General features: G+C 37.5%; 2 protein-coding genes across 2 annotated transcripts in view; both read left to right on the plus strand.

Moving 5' to 3' along the window:
* The window catches only part of LOC106514903 (myosin-7), a gene marked incomplete in the record, with an annotated part of 76,545 nt that overhangs the window by 60,133 nt on the left and 5,906 nt on the right, over positions 1–10,506 (plus strand).
* LOC106514910 (myosin-6) overlaps positions 2,304–10,506 on the plus strand; it is an 11,844-nt gene continuing 3,641 nt past the window's right edge. Inside the window, exons 1-14 of the mRNA XM_014004444.1 lie at positions 2,304–3,606; positions 3,792–3,824; positions 4,182–4,389; positions 4,466–4,609; positions 4,704–4,860; positions 4,951–4,978; positions 5,062–5,170; positions 5,267–5,359; positions 5,436–5,499; positions 6,397–6,495; positions 6,575–6,678; positions 6,778–6,916; positions 7,817–7,935; positions 8,039–8,155. Of these exons, the coding sequence (XP_013859898.1) occupies positions 4,189–4,389; positions 4,466–4,609; positions 4,704–4,860; positions 4,951–4,978; positions 5,062–5,170; positions 5,267–5,359; positions 5,436–5,499; positions 6,397–6,495; positions 6,575–6,678; positions 6,778–6,916; positions 7,817–7,935; positions 8,039–8,155 (1,374 nt within the window). The 5' untranslated portion in view covers positions 2,304–3,606; positions 3,792–3,824; positions 4,182–4,188. The remainder of the gene's footprint in view (positions 3,607–3,791; positions 3,825–4,181; positions 4,390–4,465; positions 4,610–4,703; positions 4,861–4,950; positions 4,979–5,061; positions 5,171–5,266; positions 5,360–5,435; positions 5,500–6,396; positions 6,496–6,574; positions 6,679–6,777; positions 6,917–7,816; positions 7,936–8,038; positions 8,156–10,506) is intronic.

Below are 10,506 nucleotides of genomic sequence, written 5' to 3' on the forward strand. Positions count from 1 at the left end.
ATGAAACTATGGTGCAGTACCATATTGTGTAGATGCAGCAGGGGGCAGTATTGGACCAACACAAGGCTCCACTGACTGCCATTATAATTTATTAAACATTAATATTTCAAAAACTATAAGTTTTACAGGCAGGAAAAGGCATAGCCATCATTTGGCACAGGGGTTTTACAGATATAAATTACAATGGCAGCTCTAGGACAAAGTATGCAGGAGGAGAAGCATGGCAAAGTTGAGATGACTTGGATGGGAAACGAATCACAAAAGTGTGCATTGCATTGGCAATGCACACTGAATATGTAAAATATGAAAAAGAATCAAATAAAAGACTAAGATGCTTTACACAGAACAACGTGACTCCCACAGCCCAACACAGATGTTCTTACCGAAAAACCAAAATTTTTATTTATGAATGCTTGAATGCTCTTGCAACTGAGGAAAATCAACATTTAGATTTTCAAATTGCATGAGTTTACTAACCTGCTCACTGCTTTAGACAGAATTTAGATATCATGGTTAATGCACTCATTAATTTTAGCACCTTTCCTTACAAGCCTTTAACAAATGTGTGCAGCATTTTGAAMCTGCAGCATTACTCTAAGAAGAGCAACATTTGTAATTACGGAGCAACAACAACAAAGTGTCTATACATTTGGGTAAAAAAGATTGAAGCACAACACTACAGTAATACATTTATTTTGGGTAAGATTACAGACATGAATGTACAAATATCAGCTTTAAAAGAGTCACAACTACTAACCTTAACAAGAGTTGCTGAAGGGMAATGAGCATCTTTGTCGTCAGATAAGAAAAGGCCCACTGAATCCCAGAACAGAAGCAAACCTGGTCAGGGAGTCTGACAGCAGGTAATCTCAACTTTAATGATGTCCACCAGGAGGGCCCTACCTAATTAATGACATACCATTTTATCAATCAAATGCAACAGTTTTGAGTGACAATGCAATAAAGATTTAAATAAACATTACCTTTGGATAATTCTATGATGTCCTGARAGAACAAGAAGTATTCAGGTTGAGTCCACACACAGACGTCTAGAGTCTAAATGAATGAAGCGAAGACAATGTGTGAACCATCTACTCCCCTTAGAGGTGACCTTTCCAAACAATAAATAACAAATACTACCAATAGCTTTGCTGGATCCAATTTCTCCACTTAAGTGGAGCAAGGTGCCTCACGCCTTCCTTTGAGTTCTCATGTGACTCAAAGACTGTGGACAGCTGAGAATGAGACCTTCAATGATTCAACAAGTGCTCTCTTCTGGAGCCTGGAATAGACTAATGGATAAGCAAAGGAGATGAAAATTCAAGTACAAAGGCAAGCAGGGACAGGGCCTCATGGGAGAAGATGCAACGGAAATAGTGACGACAGAGTTCTCATTCAAAATCTGAGGTGTAATGTTAGATAGTTTTACCACAACTTGGTTGAATTTTTTTCTGATCAGGATAACTTCTCTTATTTAAACTCCTAATTGCCAAAATTAATGATACTTTGGTGTTTATTTCCTTTTGTTCCCTTGTGCGTTCATGTCCGTGCTTGAACTGTTAAAGTTTCTTAGATGTGAGTTTAAAACTGAAGAAGTTAGGACAATCTTAAATCATTTAATATTAAACTACATTTATTGAATTCATTGTAGTATACCTTTAGATGCTCTTGGGTTTATCACCTGTTGCTGCTGATCAAATAAGAAAAAAAAAAAAAACAGTCCTGAGCACCTGCATCACAAGCTGTCCCCAAGCTACACTCTGAACTGCCAAGCCCTCAAAGGCAGCCAGCAGGAATTTCACAAGTTATCTTTGTGCTCAAGAATAAAGAGAAGAAAACAATGTCATGTCAACAGGAGCAAACCAAGGGCAGTCGCTGCAGGGAACTTCTGGACAGAGGCCTATAGGTCACAACAATGTATTATCTTTCAATMCATAAACCTGTTGTAGATTTCAGCTTTTTATACACAAATTTTATGAATTTATTTCTATACATCGAGAAAAAACACATTTGATGTAATTGTACAAGTTAGAAAGTCAAGGTTTTCTAGGACACACAGTTAAACTTAATTACAACAAATATTTTTTCAATTAGTGCAACTGTTAAACACGCATTTCAGTCCAAAAACTAGGAAAAAGAAAATGTATTTGCAAGCATATCTACCAACATCTTGTAAATTAAAATTAGCTTACTGCCAAGATAAAACTGTACACCTAAATGAAAAAAAAAAAGAGTGCAACATCACCTGCACAACTTACACACGTTAAATGTAGTCTTTGCCAGATCTGATAGCCATCCTGGGGAGGTAATTCAAACAATTACAGCAATAAAAAAAAGATTTTTAGAAAATGTTAATTTTAAAATAGGGTTATGAGAAACAAAATACCATATTTTATTAATTGTTTCTCCTCAAATATTGACTCTTGACTGCTGAGGTAAACTGAAAAATTTCTTTTGTTTTTGCTTATGGAGAGGTGATTATGCTAAAGCACAAGATTCAACATACATAAAATATCTCTATCCATAGTATATTTTAACTGAGGTGTTAGTTGTGTTATGCACTGTCTTTCAATAATACTTGATCCAAAATTTCAGATCCTTCCTACAAAAAGGGGAGAAGTTAAAGAAAGRACTAATATTCCATTATCAATTTATCTGGGAATGAGACTTTTAATTTTAAACAAGAACTTTTTTTATTTACATGGTAAGTGTTACTTCAGTTCTATCACTCAGTGGTGCTTGATATCAGGTACTGTCTACTGTCATATGAACTTGAGTTTAACTGCATTGTCTTTGCATTGTATCCTTTCTTTTAGCAGCAGCAGACATGYTGGAAGTGGCCAGGGGTGGATTAAGGGTGGAGACCTAACTGCGAGCCTTGGTGAGTGAYAACAAAAGGGTTTCACAACTGTGACCTTGGCCTTGTCTTGTCTCTTTGCAGACAACAGCTGCAGCTCTTTATTCTTCATCTCGGATTGTATTTTATATCCTATCCCTGGACAGGCTATTGTTGAACCGTGGATCTTGAAATGTCTGAGTTGAAGCTGTGCTTGTATGGTGGGCTTAGGTTAGGTTTGAGCACACAGATAGAGCAATTTAACTTCTTACAATAGAAACTAAGTACTCTGATGACTATATTATTTAATTTTTGGAAATGGGTGGCCAGTTACTACAACATCCTTCAAGGTTTTGCCAGTCACGGAGTTAAGCCATCATATAAAAAAGCTTTGATAAAAATTATGTCATTAAAAGTTCAATATCCTTAAAAATGTGTTTGATATGAAGAAGCTAAAACTCATTGGAAAAGATGAGAATGATTTGATTGACAGCGGTCTGTCCCTGCCCCCTACCTCCTGCCTTCCCCTTTCTTTGTCATGTCCACTCTGGTGTTTCAGTCGTTTGTTCAAGGTGAGAGCAACAAATAGCAGCAGTGGGCTCGGCCCAATTTGGACAATGCTTTTTGTGACGAACCCACTGGATGCCATTTCTCTGATATTCATACCCATATTTGGGTGACTTACAGTCTTTATTAAAGAGGAGGAAGCCTGGTGGGCACTGGATCCATCACTTCACTTCACAAGGTTGAGTGTAAAACAGTCCACTCAGGTGAGAACAAATGTCTATTATAACTGATCAGCAGATTTCTGATAAAATTACTCTGAAGTTCACTCTCCTATTGTTTTATATGTCTGTTTAATGTAGTGATTCTTAAGCAAATCATAATATAATTTCTATTTCTATTGTAAGAACTTTAACCACTCTGTCTTGTGTTTTGCTTCTAATCTAAACAGCAAGTATTCAGGTTTGGATTGAAAACAACTCAGGTAAACTCACAGCAACATTTTTACATGACTGAGCAACTCAGTTTAAGATACCAAATTCTATTTTTTCTATTCAGAGTCACATTTTAGAGACACTTTGATAGTTAAGTATTTACTACATTTACAATAAAAAAGGGTGGAGACCTAACTGTTTTTTTTAGGCTACAGTAAACACAGACAACGTTTGTTATAAATAAACATAAATACAATTTTATTACATAATAATGTTTAAGTTTTAAATAATTTGTCATTTATTTCTTAGGTCTTGTATTGACGAAAGTCATATGAGTGCAAAAATATTCATTATAAAAAAAACTCCATACCAAATACTTAATTTAATTTTTATTTGTTTTTCAAAAGTTGAATCATGGGTGATGCCGCCATGGCAGAGTTTGGGGCTGCTGCTTCTTTTCTGAGAAAATCGGACAAGGAGCGCTTAGAGGCCCAGACTCGTCCCTTTGACATGAAGAAAGAATGTTTTGTACCGGACCCTGAAGTTGAGTATGTGAAAGCATCTGTCACAACACGTGATGGCGACAAAGTCACTGTCCAGACTGAATTTGGAAAGGTATGATATCGGTTCTGTTCAAATGAAAATGAAAACTCTTGACATTATGTGTGAGATTTGTCTCTTCTTTTGTCAGACCGTCACTGTGAAGGAGTGTGATGTGCACCCTCAGAACCCRCCTAAGTTTGATAAAATTGAAGACATGGCCATGTTCACCTTCCTTCATGAGCCAGCTGTGCTGTTTAACCTCAAAGAGCGTTACGCAGCATGGATGATCTATGTGAGTTAAAGGGCGGGTTTACATTTTCTAACTGCTAAACTACAGTATGTTAGCATCTGAAAACATTTTTTCTACACCTCTCTTGTCATGGCAGACCTACTCTGGGCTGTTCTGTGTGACTGTCAACCCCTACAAGTGGCTGCCGGTCTACAACCAGGAGGTGGTCATCGCCTACAGAGGAAAGAAGAGGAGTGAAGCTCCTCCTCACATCTTCTCCATCTCTGATAATGCCTACCAGTACATGCTGGCAGGTACATCATTTACTTTGTGCTTCATCATTTACTGTGATTTTGATCAATCATTCATCACACCATTATTATTTTAATTACTTGTTTTGACAGACAGAGAAAACCAGTCAATCCTCATCACGTAAGTTATTGTGATAGAAAATCTTTTAATCAGTCATAATTCATTGATCATAGCCTAAAACTTTCGGTGTGTTCTCCACTCAGTGGAGAATCTGGAGCTGGAAAGACTGTCAACACCAAACGAGTCATTCAGTACTTTGCCAGCATTGCTGCTGTCCCCAGTGGGAAGAAAGATGCTGCTGCGGAAAAGAAGGTTTGTTCTACATGGTCTCCTAAAATCACAGAACTATAAATCCGAAGTTGCCTTTATTCTTTAAGCTTCTTTAAACCTGTGGCTCTTTAATATCAGGGCACCCTGGAGGATCAAATCATTCAGGCTAACCCTGCTCTGGAGGCCTTTGGTAATGCCAAGACCATCAGGAACGACAACTCGTCCAGATTTGTGAGTAACTGAGTTTCTAAGTGACAAAGAATATTCTCCCTATTAGAGATGAATGTTAACTCAGCTATTTTTTCAGGGTAAATTCATCAGAATTCACTTTGACAACAGAGGAAAGCTGGCMTCTGCTGACATTGAGACCTGTAAGTACAAAAAATTTTTACATCTGAACACCGACTTTTSTAAAGTGCATGAGCTAGAGCAGTGTTTATTAAAGTGGTCACAAGAGTGTGCTAGGGGTGCCTCAGGAACCTGGATGGAAGATAAGAAAAAAAATCGAATAAACATTTTAAATCATAATAAAATGAAACCATTGTTTTAAAATACATTTTATAATAATATATTGAAATGTTCTCTAAGAGGGCTTAAGAGAGTTTTGATTTATTTTGTTCTGTTCTTATCGTCAACAGTTTGTTAAAAGTTGATTTTTCAGTGGGACTATAGAGTTTAAAACATGTTAATTAATAAAATTCTTAACTAAACAAATGTAATAATTGTTGAATAGTTAAAAAAGGGGWAWGYTTCTTTACAYATTTTGTTGTATTGTTTGTGGGTTTTCAGGGGGTCCCTGASCTGAAGCTAATRTTGTATGGGGGGCCATGGCATWTACRAGTTTGGAAGCCCATGAGCTAGAGCTCTGTTCACTATTATCTCACTATTAGAGAATCAGGATACACCACCAGGCAGTGTTCCTGTTCATGGTGTGACTAGCATACACATATACAAGAAAACTGTTTTCTATTTAGCTAAAACATCAACTCAGTCTGAGCAAGTAGTATGACCCAAAAAGCCACACAAAACCTTATATATACTGTATATATGTATATATATATATATATATATATGAGGGTTTGGTAAATTCTGAATGTGGGGGCTTATATAAAACTGCCAAAATAATTACACTCACTTGTTCTTACCATTTGTGTAAAAAATGCTTACATCTTTCAAATTTGTGGTCATACCAAACATGACCATCAGCCAACAAAAGTTATTCTGTGCAGAAACACACTAAGATAACATGTTTTTTAACCCTAAAACAGACCTTCTGGAAAAATCACGAGTGACCTACCAGCTCAAAGCTGAGAGGGACTACCATATTTTCTATCAGATCTTGTCTCAAGTGAAGCCTGAACTACTTGGTAAGTGAATGAAAAACATCTAATTATTTTTTCCTAAAAACGTAAGATATTATGTAATAAATATTTTATCTACATCCAGAGATGCTGCTCATCACCAACAACCCCTATGACTACGCCTTCATCTCCCAAGGAGAGACAACTGTAGCCTCCATCAACGACTCTGAAGAGCTGCTGGCCACTGATGTGAGTTCAACCTTGAAACCAAAAACAGCAAAAAATGTTCAGTAAATCATATTCTGAAGCTAAATAGAAACAAAAATGGCACTGATTGATTTCACTTAGGATGCCTTTGATGTGCTKGGCTTCACTCAAGAAGAGAAGAACAGTATTTACAAAATGACTGGTGCCATCATGCATTTTGGTAACATGAAGTTTAAGCAGAAGCAGAGAGAGGAGCAGGCAGAGGCCGATGGAACAGAAGGTAAGAGAAGCTGAWATGTATGTGCACTCTTATTACTGTTTGTAGTAGATGTGGAGATTTAGTTCTACCTTATGTAATCAACTACAGTACTATGAACAGGTTAGTTTGAGACATATCATCATGAACTACCGTTATGTTGCAAATTACGCRTGTTTCCATCTACTGATTTGGAGCAAAAGAACCAGGCTACTCAAAGCGTAGTTTTATCAAACATCGATGTTACGCATGGCTGTAACAGAAGGTRGAGGTTGAAAACTAGCAGGGACCACACATCTCGGGACAATGGTGATAAGTTTTCAGGAATGTGTTGCTATTGGGCAAGTTGTAATTGTTCTGTCATATCAACTAGTATTGGCGATGTTACATGCTACAGTATGATGTCCAGAGACATAGAGAAAGAATGCAATTCTTATGGGAATATCCAGGATATTAATCATGTGAGGTTGGGCCTAAATGTTCATCACGTCAGAACTTATTCAGCAAATGTGTTCCCATCTCCCCTTTTGCACAATCTTTTTTTGGAAAATCCAAAAACCACTACAAGCAAGCGTAAAGAAAATACTTGCAAATTTGAGGAACTTTTTTTCAAATTTTCCATTTTTTTTATCAAACTTTTCTAATACAATACTTCAAAATGCAAAAATAAAAAAATAAAGGGTAACGGATGAAAACCAGGCTACTGTAACTGTCTCATCCTAAGTCTCTCCAACTGCAATGAAGCAAATGACTATAACTAATCGACTATTTACCGCCATCGGCTGTCAGCTATAATCGACTATTTACCACCATCGGCTGTTGCCTCAGTCTGWCACCACCATCGACAGTCGCCTCAGCCTGTTAGAAGATCACCACCGCCATCGTGATATTCTTATATTTTATATATAATTTGTTTTTACTTAGATGCTGACAAAGTCGCCTATCTAATGGGCCTGAACTCTGCTGACCTCATCAAAGGTCTTTGTCACCCAAGAGTCAAAGTAGGAAATGAGTGGGTCACCAAGGGACAAAATGTCGCTCAGGTAAAGTTATGTAGAGGACTACAGTATGAGAGAGCACTTTGGTATATTATAATGTAAAGTAAAATTTTCACAATGCTCTTACGGTAATTATTTCCCTGTTTAGGTGTACTATGCTATCGGTGCGCTGGCTAAGGCAGTGTATGAGAAAATGTTTCTGTGGATGGTGGTGAGGATCAATCAGTCATTGGACACAAAGCAGCCGCGCCAGTACTTCATTGGAGTGTTGGATATTGCTGGATTTGAGATCTTTGATGTGAGTTTAGAGAAAAGCCAGAAACTATGCAATCATTTGTTATATGATTATCATTAAATGTTGATCATTTCTGTCTTTCCAGTTCAATACCTTTGAGCAGCTGTGCATCAACTTCACCAATGAAAAACTGCAACAGTTCTTCAATCACCACATGTTTGTGCTGGAGCAGGAAGAGTACAAGAAAGAGGGAATTGAATGGGAGTTTATTGATTTTGGAATGGATCTGCAGGCCTGTATTGACCTGATTGAAAAGGTGATTTGTCAAAAATACATTGTTCTTGAGAACTTCCAAACATATTACTTCTCTCACTAAAATCTTTATTTTTTTATGAAACTATCATCAGCCTATGGGTATCATGTCCATCCTTGAAGAGGAGTGCATGTTTCCTAAAGCCACTGATGTCACCTTTAAAGCTAAGCTTTATGACAACCACCTGGGAAAATCAAACAACTTTCAGAAGCCTAGAGTTGTTAAAGGAAAAGCAGAAGCTCATTTCTCCCTGGTTCATTATGCTGGAACTGTTGATTATAATATCAACAACTGGCTGGTGAAAAACAAGGATCCTCTGAATGAGACTGTTGTTGGTCTKTTCCAGAAGTCAACAGTAAAGCTTTTATCTTTGCTTTTTGTTGGGTATGCAGGAGCTGACTCAGGTATGTKAACATTTGCATAACATGTAAAACATAAATAAGAGCCACAACTTTACTGTTATAATTTAACAGTGTCTAAAGTTTGATGTTTTGACTCTTTGTAATGATAAATGTTCTCTTATTATTTAGCTCAGGATTCTGGTGGAAAGAAAGGTGGTGGCAAAAAGAAAGGTTCATCTTTCCAAACTGTATCTGCCCTGCACAGGGTACGATTGTTATGTACATTTCAATTCAATCATTAACTGTTTGATTGATTAATTATCTTCCTGGAGCATAATTGTAATAATACCAGCAATGATATTGYGTCATTTGTGGTATATTTTTAGGAGAACCTGAACAAGCTGATGACCAACTTGAGGTCRACTCACCCTCACTTTGTGCGCTGCATCATCCCCAATGAGACTAAGACTCCTGGGGCCATGGAGAACCCTCTGGTGATGCACCAGCTGCGCTGTAAYGGTGTGCTGGAAGGCATCAGGATCTGCAGGAAGGGCTTCCCCAACAGGATCCTCTATGGAGACTTCAAGCAGAGGTTTGTCCTTAATGAACAATCATGTAATGAAATACAAAAATTACAACAAAAAAGCTTTGATATACTTCCTTCAAAGGTATCGTATTCTGAACCCCAATGCAATTCCTGAGGGCCAATTCATTGACAACAAGAAGGCTGCTGAAAAACTGTTAGGTTCACTGGATATAGACCACAACCAATACAAACTAGGACACACTAAGGTAGTCCATCTATTTYCATAGAGAATGAAGTTTGGACAATGTATGAAAATGACTAAGTATTTTGTGTTTACTAATAAAAACAGGTGTTCTTCAAGGCTGGACTTCTGGGTCAGCTTGAAGAGATGCGAGATGATCGATTAGCACTTATCATCACTGGTATCCAAGCTCGTTCACGAGGTCTTTTGGCAAGAGTTGAATTCCAGAAGATTGTTGAGCGAAGGTAAATAAAGAAATAACTCCAACAGCAGAAGGTGGWTGTTAAATTAGCCAGATGAGCAGCTTGGAAGAGCTGCTTGTGGATTTGCCTCTTACATTCATGTCTTGTTTCCATCTCTGCCCCGCGGTTAGCAAAAAAGGTTTTTCCTCCTCTGACTGTCTTCGGTGTGAAAGAAATGCCTGCTGAGCTGTGTGATGTACAGCAGGAGAACAGAGGGAGTAATTTATTTGATTTGATTGATTGATTTAACAGGAAAAATTACTAAAAATCAAGCCTGACTCAGTAAAATTGCTGTTTTACAGCAGGTTCCTGTTCTGCAGCACATAAAACACTCAGAAATACAGCATCACAATCACATCATTATACACCATAGACACAAAGACAAACAAGCATACCAAATTTCAGGAAGGCAGCATTTGCAAAATAAGACGTCTAAATATGAGCACAATKTTTGGATTGTAACCTCATTAATTTAAAAAATGCCACAGAAGCCCAAGGCCAACYCAGCTATCAAGAATATAATTTTGTCCCAAACCCGGCCCAAATTCAGGTTGTGCTCGAGCTATAAATCTAATCTCTAATAGTAATCTAGCTCAAGTTCACAAAATGCATCTTTACTGTACACAGAGATGCTCTACTTGTGATCCAGTGGAACATCCGAGCGTTCATGGGAGTCAAGAATTGGCCCTGGATGAAGATGTTCTTCAAAATCAAACCA

The sequence above is a fragment of the Austrofundulus limnaeus genome, unplaced genomic scaffold, assembly GCF_001266775.1.
Source record: "Austrofundulus limnaeus strain Quisiro unplaced genomic scaffold, Austrofundulus_limnaeus-1.0 Scaffold24, whole genome shotgun sequence".
Taxonomy (NCBI): Eukaryota; Metazoa; Chordata; class Actinopteri; order Cyprinodontiformes; family Rivulidae; genus Austrofundulus; species Austrofundulus limnaeus.